At 28.8% G+C, this 14,226-nt stretch overlaps 2 protein-coding genes across 9 annotated transcripts; both read left to right on the forward strand.

The window, feature by feature from the left end:
- The first annotated feature begins 6,947 nt into the window (after positions 1 to 6,947).
- On the forward strand, positions 6,948 to 8,933 carry LOC111298533 (protein PSK SIMULATOR 1-like). Its single transcript, XM_022893247.2, has one exon. It carries the CDS (start codon positions 7,146 to 7,148, stop codon positions 8,895 to 8,897), a length of 1,752 nt encoding a protein of 583 aa, XP_022748982.2. The 5' UTR covers positions 6,948 to 7,145; the 3' UTR covers positions 8,898 to 8,933.
- An 805-nt stretch (positions 8,934 to 9,738) lies between these two features.
- On the forward strand, positions 9,739 to 13,992 carry LOC111291890 (bet1-like SNARE 1-2). 8 transcript variants are annotated; one of them, XR_016328556.1, is made up of 7 exons: positions 9,745 to 10,057; positions 11,192 to 11,348; positions 11,477 to 12,467; positions 12,557 to 12,616; positions 12,722 to 12,807; positions 12,932 to 13,362; positions 13,586 to 13,992. XR_016328556.1 is itself a non-coding variant. In XM_089745154.1 (6 exons), the coding sequence occupies exons 3-6, from the start codon at positions 12,228 to 12,230 to the stop codon at positions 13,620 to 13,622; spliced, it is 414 nt and encodes a 137-aa protein (XP_089601280.1). In that variant the 5' UTR covers positions 9,739 to 10,057; positions 11,192 to 11,348; positions 11,477 to 12,227; the 3' UTR covers positions 13,623 to 13,992. The 8 variants fall into 8 exon arrangements, 5 of the variants coding, with proteins under 5 accessions (XP_089601280.1, XP_089601282.1, XP_089601279.1 ...); XR_016328557.1 differs by having other exon boundaries at positions 13,595 to 13,992; XM_089745154.1 differs by lacking the exon at positions 12,932 to 13,362 and having other exon boundaries at positions 9,739 to 10,057; positions 13,595 to 13,992.
- The last annotated feature ends 234 nt before the right edge of the window (positions 13,993 to 14,226 follow it).

The following is a 14,226-nucleotide window of genomic DNA, read 5'->3' on the forward strand; positions in this document are numbered from 1 at the left end:
CAATAGTTTGGTTTATTATTGATTTTATTATATGATATATTTAATCTAATTAAAATAATATTAACTTTGATATATTAATTTAAATTATTAATGTTATAATTGATTAATATAAATGATAATAATAGTATTATTAATATGATATTATTAATAATTAATTATATATAATAAAAAATAATATATTGTAAAAAATATTTTTTATTAGAGGGATTAAAATATTTTTAAAAAATGAGAGCATTTTTAAAAATTCAAAATATTTTTTATATTAGAACAATTAAATTTCAAATTTTGTGAGAGTATAGAGATTAAATTTCAAATTGTGTACAAATATAGAGATTAAAGTTCAATTTTTGTATTAGTACATAAACTATTTGTATAATTTAGCAACTTATTTCGTTCATTCAAGTTGTCATGTCAACAAGTTAACGCTACATCATCAAATCAACGACCAAGTCAACATTTTTAACAGTAAAAAATTAATGAAGTTAGTGATTGAATTAAAATTATCAAATTAAAAAGTACGAGGACTAAATTTATATGAATTATAGTCCATGGGCTAAATTTCAAATTTTTACAAAGTAAATTACATTTACATTAGTTCTCATACTATTTTGATTTGATAATCTTAATCCAATCATTAACTTCATTAATTTTTTGCCATTAAAAATGTTGATATAATTGTTGACTTGCTGATGTGGGTGTTAACTTTGCTAACGTGGCAATTAGGATAGATGAAATTAGTTGTTAAAATTATGCAAATGGTCTCTGTTCTCACATAAAATTTAAAATTTAGTCTGTAGACTTTTACGAAATTTGAAATTTAGTCCATTTAATATAAAAAATATTTTGAATTAAAATTTTTTTTTTCATTTTTAAAGTATTAAATTTTAAAAATTGTCACAATATTTTGTTATAATATTCTATCACAATATTGATAAATTTATCATAATATTCTGTCACAATTTCATATATTATCACTAAATCTATCATAATTTTTTATCACTATATGAAATACTGTGATTAATTTCATCACTATTTTTTATTACATTGTGTCATAAAATATAAAATCTATTAGTAATTTATCATTTTTTTTTTAACAATTGTAGTATATTGTGGTCATATGAAAAAATTCTTACACAAATTTATTAAAAATTTATTAAAAATTTATCAATATATGATATAAATATGTCACTATCTAATTTTAATAAAACTATCATTTTTTATTAATTTATTAAATAATTTAGAATATAATTCCATCCTATAAGAGTAAAATTATCCATCAAACAATATTTTTATTCTTTTAAATTAAGTCTTATTTAAATGATTTTTTATAATCAAATTTATATTCAAGATTTTAAATATATTAAAATAATTTACTAAACTCAGTGTGTATTAGTTTTAGAATTAACCTTATTATTTCATTTAATATAAATATTTAAATAAATTCTTTTTGTGAAGACAATTTTTTTTTTGAAAGTTCTCATTATGATGCACTATATTGATGTTTTGATTTATCAAATAAATCATTTCTTTCTTTCATTTTGTTAAAATCTAAAGTTCGTCTTTCAAATAGATAAAAGCTGATCCCTCATAAGAATTTAAGTTTGAATATCTTATTTTGTTTGGTTAGATGGAATGATCATTTATTCATAATCTATGTCAAGTTCATTACAAATACAACTTTATTCGATAATTTTGTTCATTATAACTTTTGTTATATGATATATTTAATCTAATTAAAATAATATTAACTTTGATATATTAATTTAAATGATTAATGTTATAATTGATTAATATAAAATGATAATAATAATATTATTAATATGATATTATTAATAATTAGTTATATTTAATAAAAATAATATATTTCCAAAAATATTTTTATATTTCAAGGACTATAATATTTTTAAAAAACAAGAAAATTTTAAAAAAATCAAAATATTTTTTATATTAGAAAGACTAAATTTCAAATTTCATTAGATTATAGAGATTAAATTTCAAATTTCATATAAGTACAAAGACTAAAGTTCAAATTTTATATGAGTACAAAAATCATTTGTATAATTAATAATTAATTTCATCAATTCAAGTTATCACATCAATAAATCAATGTCACGTGATCAAATTAACTATTACATCAGTATTTTTAATAGTAAAAAATTAATAGAGTTAATAGTTTGACTAAAATTATCAAATGAAAATAGTACAAGAATTAAAATTATATGAATTACAACATATGAACTAAATTTTTAATTTTCGTAAAGTATAAGAACTTTTGGTATTATTTGACTTTTAATTTATAATATAGAAAACATAGTATTTATTTTTATTATTTTCTGATTTATTATTAAAATATATATAAATTTTATTTTTAGAATAGAAAATAAAATTTTAAATATTTAAGATTAAATGAAAAATTCAAACAAAGAAATTAGTTTAATTTATAATATTTGAGATTTGCGAAGAAGGTTGCAGTGAAAGGGGATTCAAGGGATCAAGGTCAACGTTCATTTCTTGTTTTAATTATTGATTTTTTTAATCTATGATAGTAAAGTAATAGAGAATATTTAATTTGCTTTTATCTTTCGAATATCTGTTGCCACTGAATTATATGGTGTAGATTATTTGGATTATTTTGTAAATTATATGGTGTGTAATGTTTGCTTCAAATACGATGATCTGAGCTGGAAAGCTTGGCAGCAGTTTTTGTGAACGGATTGGGTGCTCCATTGACTTCAGTCATTTGCATTGAGCTAACTGACTCAAATAGATATATGTTGCTTTTATTATTTTGTACATTTACTCTTTGATACTGAGTGGGAATAAGAGATCTCAAGCGGAAATTATAAAATTAATACTTGATGCATTGATAATATACAAGTGATACATTGTATGATTGATTGACAACGTATATTACTTATATACTATCAAATATTAACTCTTATAAAAATGGAATAATTTTAATAAGAAGTCCTCCTGTTGAAGGGAATTTTAAGAATGAGGTTTTGATTCAGCTTGAAGGGTATGGTTTACCTCCTGTTGGAGTACTCGTTATTGGGTGAATGTTCAATTTGGCTCCAACAAATAATAATTTAGTGAAAGCAAAAAGTTTGGGTTTTGTCAATTCCGTTCAAATTTGCATCCAAAAGGCTGTGATTAACCCACGTTCCATTAATAGTTTGTGTAGCCCATCTTTGGGTTTGGTCTCTTGCCAATTGTGGATTTTTGGGTCTAGCACATCTTTTTTATTTTTCTTTATCTCTTCTTTTTTTCATAAGTACCGAAATTCTCAACCAAAACTTTTCTTGGAACAAAGTGTAGGTCAAGAAAGTGACATTTTCCCACAAAATCAAAATTTTTGATGAAGGGAAAAACCTATGGTTGATTGCTAAGTGGTTTACACTTTGATGACTTTTGATTATTATGAATCCCAATTATCCATCGCTTACTCAATCAATTAGTCAAAGAGAGCACTAAAAAACAATACCATCCCCATCCCCGAAAGTGACACTCTACATATCATTTTGCATCAAAAGCACTCAAATGTGTAAAATATATATAGAGTTGGGGCAAATTCAACAGTCTTGTTGATACATTCCATTATTCCTTGCACATAAAAGTGATCCAAACACAAACCTACAAGAACATGGCGGGAAATTGTAACCATCAACCGACCCCTTTTGCTTGCTGATTTCTCCTTCCAACGTATCTTCTACATTGAACTTTCTTCTTTTCTTAGGTTGGAAAGGTTGCAGAAGGGTCCCATATGATTAAGAACAGGTGAAGGATGGGCAAAGTGTTGAGATGCCTTCGATTACTTACACATGGAATTAACGATCATCACTATTTTGGCTATGAACTTATATCTCATGGCTTTCATTCCAGTGTTTAAATTCCGGACTTTTAAGCTCTCACCAATCCATTCTTTTTATTGACATGACTAAATTCTTAATGAAATGGGAAATTTCAAATTGGAATGTGAATTGCCAAACCCATAAATTAAGGCAAAAAGCTTGGAGATGTATCAGTTTCCCATCTCCGCCTTTCTTTTTGTCAGTATTTGATCGTTTACTTGACCTGTTTTGGTTAGGGTGGCCAACCCATGTGGCTTGTTTTTGCTCTCCTAGTAAGTCTTGAGTAAGCTAATCCTTGATACAATCAGGCCACCAACTCCCACAGCTGGTTAACTGTTGACAATTTCTCCCTTATTCTAGTCTGATCATTTTTCACCTAAGAACTTTTTTGTTGGTTTGGACTTTGGACTCCAAATTCTAATAATTTCCTTGACTACAAAGCTGTAATTTGAAGAAAAAAAAACCTTCATTAAATGCCTCATTTAAATTCACTGAAATGGACAAAATTAAGGTATACGAAAAAATATAAAATTGGTATGGTATAAAATTTTAATAAAAATTGTATATAATTTTAGAAAAAGTAAAAAAATTATTTTATATTTGATATGCTAATATGAATTGAAATAAAATAATTTATATAATTTATATATATATTAAATACGAAATAGATAAATACACGAATTGATCTAATTTTTTGTTCTTTAATTTCAAATATTAAAAAGGGTTCTCTTTTGTGTTTGATGAAAAGTTGACTGTAGAAGTTACAACACGGCCAAGGCCGTGCTTATCAAGCTAAATGAATGGAAAGATGAGCAGGTAACAGCTAAATCTTCTAACAAGACAATTTCGTAGTTTCAAACTTGCGAAGTAGCAATTTTCTAAACCCATTAAGAAAAAAGGTCCCACAACTAGCATTTCTCTTGCCCAACATTTGCCCTCCTGTGGATGGTGGAACTCTTCTGATTGTGTTTTGTCAGGTAGAGAATAAAAAAATGATATATATATAAAAAAAAAAAAACACTAAAAATATGCACCCTTTTGACTTGAAATTTACAATTTGCAAAGCAATTCACCCACCGATTGACTTTGACTTTGACTTTAGGGATGGTTTTTAAATTTTTTTTTTGAAGAATATTTAAAAAAAATATCAAACATTTGATTGTTGATCTTTAGATTAGTTTATATATTATTAAAGTTAAAATTTAGATGTTATGGATTTAAAAAAAATTGTGTATAATATTTTTTTAATAAAAATAAGATTAAAAGTTTTTTAAAAAATCAAACATTTTGCTTTTGGGGATTCCTTTTTAAACCTAACTAATCATTATGACAAAATCTAATGCACTTTCCTTTATATGGGACTACAGCAAAGCATTTATGCTCCTGGCTCTATGCTATGCATGAAATGAGTGAAATATTTGTGTTGGAAGTTGAGTCAAAGTACTTTCTAGATGTGTTGGTTTGGGTGGGTTGCTCCTCTTTTGTTGACGCAAAAGAAAAAAAATTTGTGGTCTAATCCACTCAATATCAAGCATTCATGAGTTCCTGCCTTTTGGGTGGTGATATCAAACCAAAATAAAGTGACCCTTCAATGTAATGAATGACAATGTAGATCTCAAACTAGCTATCCCATTGTACAAAGAGCCAAGATCGATTTCTTGTCTCATTCAATATGAAAACAAAATTTATATAGATAAATGAAAACAAGAAAAATAATAATTTCATATAATTTCTTAACTACGATAAAATACGTTTTTAAAATTGTTTGAAAAAGGATTTAGATTTGACAATATTTTAAAATACTCTTAATTATCCTATAAAAATATATATCTTAATTTCTTAAGAATCAAGCAAAATTCTAAAATAGGAAAATAAAAAGAGACATGGGTATTATTATAATTTCTTTTTTTTTTTTGTTCCTGTAATTGAGATTGAGAGATTGAATTTTGATTTTCAAAATTCTACTAACAAGTCGTGATAGATATTACATGCATACCATATTATTAGTCAACTTTATGGATCTTAAAACAAATTTAATTTAATTTAAATAGAAAACGTTTGATTAGTAAGCTAAAGCCTTAAGGGAAAAACTAATTGAGTGTGAAAACTAGTTTCCCCTATCCTATAAAAACTAACATCATTCCCATGATTTCATAAATAAAATCTCTAAATTGAAATGGGCATTTCAAATTAAACAGTTAGAATTTCTATTTAATCATCATTTATGAATTGCAATTTATCTTGTATATACATTTAGGTTCCCTTTGTTTTGCTAAAATAATTTTTATATTTTTAAGTGTTTGTTTGATAAAAAATTAATTGATTAACGAAAAATAATTTATTGATCAATGAAAAATGATGTTATTTTTTTGAAATTTGTCTTTCAAAAGACATTTTAAAAAAAAAATTTCTGAATAAAACTACTTATCAATACTTTTGAGTATAATTTTATTTATAAATAATATTATATTATAATATATTAATAAATAATATTATATTAATAAATAATATATCAATGAATATTATAATAATATATTAATATTATATTATATTATATTAATAAATAAATAATATACTATTAATATAATATATTAATAAATAATATTAACAAAATAATATTATAATATATTAATAAATAATATTATAATATATTAATAAATAATATAAAGAAAATAAATGGTTTTATTTTAGGTATTTTTTATATTAACATAATATTTAAATATTAAAAATTGTTATTAAAATATAATTATTTTTTAATATTAATAATTTTAATAATAAATATTTTTAATATATTTTAATAATAAATAATTTTTAATATTTTAATAATTATATTAATATTATTTGAAAAAAATAGATTTTGAAAAAAAAATCAAATAAAGAAAAATATTTTTTATTAATATATCCAAATAACAAAAAATATTTTTTTTATTTCGGAAAATATAAATATTTTTTAAAAACCATTTTTCAAAAATTATTTTCTTAATTACTCCAATTGATTCCAAATAGAACAAGAACAGAAAAACAGAAGGGATAGTATGGTAAAAATCAATGGATCATTGAATACTTCACATACATAGGCAAGACTTTTAAAACCCTCAGACGCATTCAAATACCAGCCATCCCCTCTTTTCGAACGCTCACTCATCTCTCTTCTTTCTTCTCTCTTTCAACCCAAAAATGAAATGAACTACAAAGGCAAGCCTTCTTCCTCTTGTTGGAAAACCCCATTTTAAATTCTTAAGGTGTTCTTCTTTTCACCTGTTGAAACCCAAAGGCAGCAGCTCAACTTCAGCAATGGTAGCAGAAACTTGGATACTTAAAGTGGGAAACCAGGTAAGTTCCAATCTTAAACACGCCCTTCTTCTCGAGCCTTCTTCCAAAAAAAAGAACATCCAAAACAACCCAACACCGAAAAAACATGAAACCGTTGGAATCTTGTCTTTCGAAGTTGCCAATGTCATGTCCAAAACTATCCATCTCCACAAATCCCTGTCCGAATCCGAGATCTCAAAGCTCAAATCCGAGATCTTAAAATCCCAAGCCGTTTCCAACTTAATTTCTTCTGATGAGAATTTTCTTCTTACCCTTGCTTTAGCTGAAAGGCTCGATGACTTGAACAAGATCGCCACTGTTGCCTCTAGACTTGGTAAAAAATGCAATGAACCAGCTTTACAAGGTTTTGAGCATGTTTATGCAGACATTTTGAATGGGGTTATAGAGGTTAGAGAATTAGGATTTTTAGTTAAAGATATGAAGGGAATGGTTAGGAAAATGGAAAGGTATGTTAATTCGACTGCTAATTTGTATAATGAAATGGAGGTTTTGAATGAACTAGAACGAGCTACTAAGAAGTTTCATGCAAATACATACGAGGAAAGTAAGAGAACTTTCGAGCAAAAATTGATTTGGCAAAGACAAGATGTTAGACATCTTAAGGATGTTTCACTTTGGAACCAAACATTTGATAAAGTTGTTGAGTTGTTGGCTAGGACTGTTTGTACTATTTTTGCTAGGATTCTTGTTGTTTTTGGGGAGTCTGCTTTGAGAAAGGATAGCGAATGTAGGCAGTTGAAACGTGTTCTCAGTAAGAGTAGTAGTGTTGGGGGTTGTCAGCCTGGGAATGTGGAGAGAGTTGTGGTGGAGAAAAGGGGAGTGAGTTTGAAGCATCGGGGGAATGATTGTCGAAAAGGTGAAGTTGGGTTGTTTCGGGTGGAGGATTTTGGTTTTCATTATGGGACTAGTCCCGGAAGACTCTTCACAGATTGCCATAGTTTGAGTAGTTCAGTTTCAAGGTTCGATATTGATGATGACGAGAGTGTTGACCATGAAGACCGGAGTAGCCAGATTTCAGGTTGTTGTAGTGTTGCAAATGATGGGGTGAAGAGAGAGCGCCCGAATCGCTCTCGTCCTTTTTGTCGGCCCCAACATAGTGATCTTTTGAATGAAGATCTGATGCAATGCAAGTGTTGGATGCTGAATAACACACAATTTGGTCCTAAAAGTAGGTTGGCAATATATGCTTCACCTTCCACTGTGGGAGGCTCTGCTCTTGCCTTGCATTATGCTAATGTAATAATTGTCATCGAGAAGCTACTGCGCCACCCTCATTTGGTTGGTGAAGAAGCTAGAGATGATTTGTATCAGATGTTGCCAACAAGTTTGAGACTGTCTATGAGGACTAATCTCAAGTTCTATGTCAAGAATTTGGCTATATATGATGCTCCATTGGCACATGATTGGAAAGAAACTCTTGATGGGATATTAACATGGCTCGCCCCACTGGCACATAACATGATTCGATGGCAAAGTGAGCGGAATTTTGAGCAGCAGCAAATTGTTACTCGGACAAATGTTCTTCTTCTCCAGACCTTATATTTTGCTGATAGGGAAAAGACTGAAGCAGCTATCTGTGAGCTTCTTGTTGGGTTGAATTATATATGTCGTTACGAGCATCAGCAAAATGCATTGTTGGATTGTGCAAGCAGTTTCGATTTTGAGGATTGTATGGAGTGGCAATTGCAATACGGAAATTCTTATCCTAATTGATTACTTTGTTTAAAGCTTATAATTCTTTTCAGTGTACCTGTTACTTGTTCATGCACTCCTGTTGTCATGACTAATGGTTTTATTGTTGATGTTTAGTCAACATAGACATTTCATCGTATTCCTAGTTGTGAGATTATTAGAGTAGCATTAGATTGGGTATTTGACTCAGTGGCGTGAAAGGCTTTACACCAACTTTACAGTGGTGTTTCTTAAAAGAAGGATCAAATTAGCATGCTGTCCCTTAAAGTAAGGAAGGAATATGAAAGCAGCTGCTGATGTTTTCAGTGTCTGAAGCATGCGAAAAGAATAGCATCATTGGTTTTAAGCACTCCAGACATATGTATGGTTTTGAATAGATAAAATTGTGAGGATAGATCTTCGGATCTTAAAGTAGACAATAGAACGGATACAATTCAATAATTTTTATGGCAAAAAATAAAATGTACAATATCTTGAAATATACATACATGTATGAAGAAGAATGTAACAATATATAAAGAGTTTTACGAGAGTTCTATCAAAGCATTTAAATTTTTTTTTTTGATTCTATCGACAAAGTCCATAAAATTAGTCCAAATAAAGAAAAAAGAAACTATTATACATTCAACTTTTACCTCTATCTTATAATGATTTTTTTTTTTTAAATTTATAACCAAATCACCTTGAATTTAAACCATTTTTGAGCTATAAATAAAACAAAAAGAGCCATAAACTGAAAAAAAAAAAAAAAAAAAACCTTAACAATACAAATTTTAAATAAAATTTAAAAAAATTTTAAAATATTATATTAAAATATTTTATAAAAATTAACAAATAAATCTTATTAATATAATTTGACGTAGATTTATATTGATCAACGTTTGTTGATTTGAGTGGTTAAAAGTTTTAATTTTTTTAAAATAAAATTTTAATTTCGAGTTTTATAAGTGAAGAAGATAAATATTGAGAGAATTTATTTTTTTTTATAATTGATGCTTAAAGTGATTATAAGACACCAAAATTTTTTTTTTAAAAAAAACCTATATTGTAATTTCATGAAATTAGAAAAAAAGGAATTCGTCAGCTAATTCCTTTTTTAATTAGTCAGTGAAAGTATTGAAAGTTAATGAAAAGCAGAATCGGAAGAAGGAAGTGGGATTCCAAGCAATGAGTTATAGAAGGTTAGTTTATTTTTTTCATGGAAGTTGTTTACGCTAACTTTTTATTTAGATTTAAGCTGCAATATGATTTCTCAGGAATCAATTATTTGGTTAAATTTTTTTCTAGTGTTTTTCCCTTACTTTGTGTTCGGATTACAGCTTTTGTCTCTAATTCTGGTATTTTATTTTTCTAATTACTTGAATTAATGAATTTTTGAAAGTGTTTGAACGTGGGTAATTGGTAACAGAAATGAGCTTCTTTTTTTTTTTAAAAGGCTTTCCAGATTTCAGCTTTGCTTTTGATTTGTTGCTTGATTTGATCCCTTAGGTATTAGGGTTTTTAATCCTCTAGGATTTAGGGATTTTGGCATGGCCTTGAAGAATGGTCCTCTCTTGATCCTTATATTAGAAAAATCAATTAATTTAGTTGATTCGTCTTTATGCCTTGCCAAAGATAAGAATTATAATCCTAGTGATAGAATTTTTCATCTTTATGATATTTCCTTCATCTGCATTGTGTTTGTTTATTTCTAGTACTCACTGCGTTAATGTTGCCCTTGCTATGAAAATTCATGATTGATTTGCCCTCAGTAGCTGACTTTTGATATTTTCCTTTAAAATTTCGTCCCAATCAATCTTTCATGCATGAAAAGTTCTTCTTGGAAATGTTGGGTTTCAATAATTTTGATTGTAATTACAGGGGTTGAGACTTGTATAATAATCTTTTTGTGGATATTTGTACTCCCAACCTAAGTTCTCATTTCATTCTTTTTTTTTTTTTTGTGTTGTTTTCTTTTCTGGATGGACCTGATAATTGCTGCTTCTAGTTTTCTACTTGTGGTCTCATTCTTTTATCTTTTGTGTGGTAACATGGATATGATTTCTGATGCTCGGAAAATTTCATCATCTTTTTTTTCCCTTGTGTTTTTACAACTATGTTGAGAGTTTTGTTTGTTGAATTAGGACAAGTTACTAGTAGTATTATATGGTCTTATTTTATATATGATATATTCAACTCTGCAAATTCTCTTACCCAATTTTTCTTTATTTTTAAAAATCCTTTTGCTAAGTTTTTCTGGTCCATTAAGTATGATCCTTTTATTGGTTATATTGATTTATCTTTTCTAAATTATGGCATGATCACTTATGGTGTAGGGATCACCGCTCTTCAAAAGCAACTCTATTTGGTGGTTTTGATAAGCTTGAAGAAGGTGGTCTCAGGACTTCTTCATCTTTCTCTCACGAAATTAGGGAGCATGACAATGACAAAGCTATAGACAACTTGCAAGACAGAGTTGCTTTTCTGAAAAGAGTAAGTTCTGTCAAAGGAGATTTGCCTAAGTTCTGTCAAAGGAGATTTACCTTTCAGTTTTATTGATTATTTGCAACCTGTTAAATGTTAAATATCTATCTAAACCCTTTTATATTTTTCAAGTCTAGGTGATCTTAGCATGGTCTTCTGGACAATGTTAGATGCTTGGATTTATGGAGTTGGCATTTAGGACGTGTGGGACTGAGAGGTCTCTTATATAGCCTGCATCATAAGCAGCTTCATACAAAAAAAAAAAAATCATAAACTAGCTTCAAAAAAGCCCTTCTTTAGGTCAGCTTTCTTGAAAGCTCAAGCATATTTGTTCAGAAAGTTCTTAGTGTATGTTAGCTGCTCATTAGTGTTCTTAGTGTACATTAGCTGCTCTTTAGTGGGCTACTATATATGTTGTAGCATATATTGATGCTCAAGTATGGAAATGACAGGGTCAGGTACAGTGATGCATGTATTTGGTAAATGCTCAAGCATATTTGTTCAGAAAGTTCTTGATGTACATTGGCTGCTCTTTAGTGGGCTAACATATATGTTGTAGCATATATTGATGCTCAAGTATGGAAATGACAGGGTCAGCTACAGCAATGCATGTACTCAGTAAATGCTATGTAAAATAGTCCAGGGAATGGCTTTCCACTTGAACTGCCTTTTCTCTTCTCTTCTGTTCTCTAAGTCATTGTGAGAAATCTTAAGCACCGGGGAAGTACTGTGATAAGTGCTTGAGGGTGACACTAAGGTGTTTAATTGGAGACACATGTTATGAGCCCGTCAATGTCAATATGCATTGGTTATTTTACCTCTTTGCCGCTCACACCAGTTTTATCATTGCATAATGGAGGTTAAAGTCTTCTATCTGTTCATGTATTTATGGATCTGTATGGGTGTGCACAAAGTCTTGTGCTCTTTTACTTACACGATAGAATTATTTCACCAGCGGGAAATTGTATTAGTTTTTCTTCACTAAAAACAAAACAGATGGAGGAAAATGCCCTGAAATTTTATGATTTATACTCTTTTGACCAACTTTTGATATGTGTAAGTTCTTTACAGTTAACGGGTGATATACATGATGAGGTGGAGAGCCATAACTGTTTGCTCGACCGAATGGTATGCAGTTACAGTTGTTATGCCTCAAAACTTCAACTTTTGTGAAAACAATCTGGTTCTTTGGTTTTAACGGATTTTGTATAAATCAGGGCAATGGCATGGATGCTACAAGGGGTATTATGTCAGGCACTATGGATCGGTTCAAGAAGGTATCTAAATAAGATCTGCCCTACTATTTTGGCTTCATGTTTGATTAAATTTATTTTCTGCTGCTGATAAAAATGGTTCAATATGATGAGGTTGCTACTCTCTAGGTGTTTGAGAAGAAGTCCAATCGGAGAATGTGTACTCTGGTGGTGGGCTTTGTGGCTTTCTTCTTAATTATATACTATCTCATTAGGTAAATGGCATTATTAGTTCATTATTGTTGATTGTAAATCCTCATGCTTTGTGCTTTAAAAAGGCGTTTTTCATCTAACTTTATCTGCTTTCAATTGAGTATCTTTATCTTGAGATAATTTCAGGTACTGAAGTTTGTTTTTTGGCCAAGATGGTACTGAAGTTGATTGCATGATTAGCTGAACCTACTTGTCTCTAATTGTAGTTAGTCAGCAATGAAATTCAGGAGTTGGAATATTCTATTTTCAAGTGATTAAAGGCATTCTTTAAATGTTGCGTGATCTGAGCAGTTGTCAAGTGACATGATACCATCCTCTCCACAAAACTTCTTGTAACATTGTTATCTAATTAATTATGACCAGATATGTGCCCAAACAAGAGTCATCAATTATGCACAAAATCACAAAGAAACTAGTTTTTCTTCTTGTGTTGGACTTGATCGTAAATGCCTCTTTGTAAAAGTGCTAACTGAAGAGAGCTCAAGACTATTGAGGGCCTAACCACTTTCTGTTCTGATAATCCATAAGGCTTTGCTTGCTAAGAAGGAAAGAAAGAGGTAAGGATATAAAAATGTTAATCCAATAGGTAAGCTACAAAATAAGAAAATGGTTGTAAAACTTGACACAGTCTTAATTTTGTATTTGTAATTCAATATGGTATAGATTTGCATCATACATGCGTTCATACAATAAATGAGTACTGAAAGACAAACAAGACATGACATAATTGAGCATTTCTTGAATGAATCTATGCTGTTGCTGATAGTTTTCTTTGTGCAGGATGCTTAGGTGTGTCCGTGGTTGGAGAAACCACTAAATTCTTAAAGTTGGAACATATACAGAATTGAATATCAGTCAAGGCACGAAAATCCTATTCTTTTCTTGAATATCTGGTACTGCTCGTCTGTGTGCTGAGATGGTCACCCATTCGGTAGTAAGAAATTCTGAATTGCTAATGGCCTGACTGAAGGCGGGCGGGCCACCTTTGAATGTTGTAGCGTTGATTTCGGCAAACAGTTTTTTGAAGCAAAAAATGTGAATGAAACAGAGGAAAAGAAAGGATTGGAATTTAGATAGTGTACTATAGTAACATATAAGAACATGTTATCGATGTTAACATGAAAAAGAAAATTTTAAATATGATGAACAATTTTGTAAACATGTAATACATGCTGATACTTCTTCCATTTTCTGACTCTCTCTCTCTCTCTCTCTTTTTTTTTTAAATTTGGAGTGATTTGTTTTTATTAATGAGTGTGGAAAATATAGACAAATGCTAGTGTCATAGGATTTTACTATTAAAAACAAAATTTATATGAAAATTTATAGGTGAAATATGTTAAGTTCTTTCTTAAAAATGATTTAATAAAAATTTTAATAAAAAATTCAAATTGAAAGATTGATAGAATTTAATTTAAAGA

Source organism: Durio zibethinus, chromosome 16 (assembly GCF_047325235.1).
Source record: "Durio zibethinus cultivar Kanyao isolate XHJ-2024 chromosome 16, ASM4732523v1, whole genome shotgun sequence".
NCBI classification, from domain to species: domain Eukaryota; kingdom Viridiplantae; phylum Streptophyta; class Magnoliopsida; order Malvales; family Malvaceae; genus Durio; species Durio zibethinus.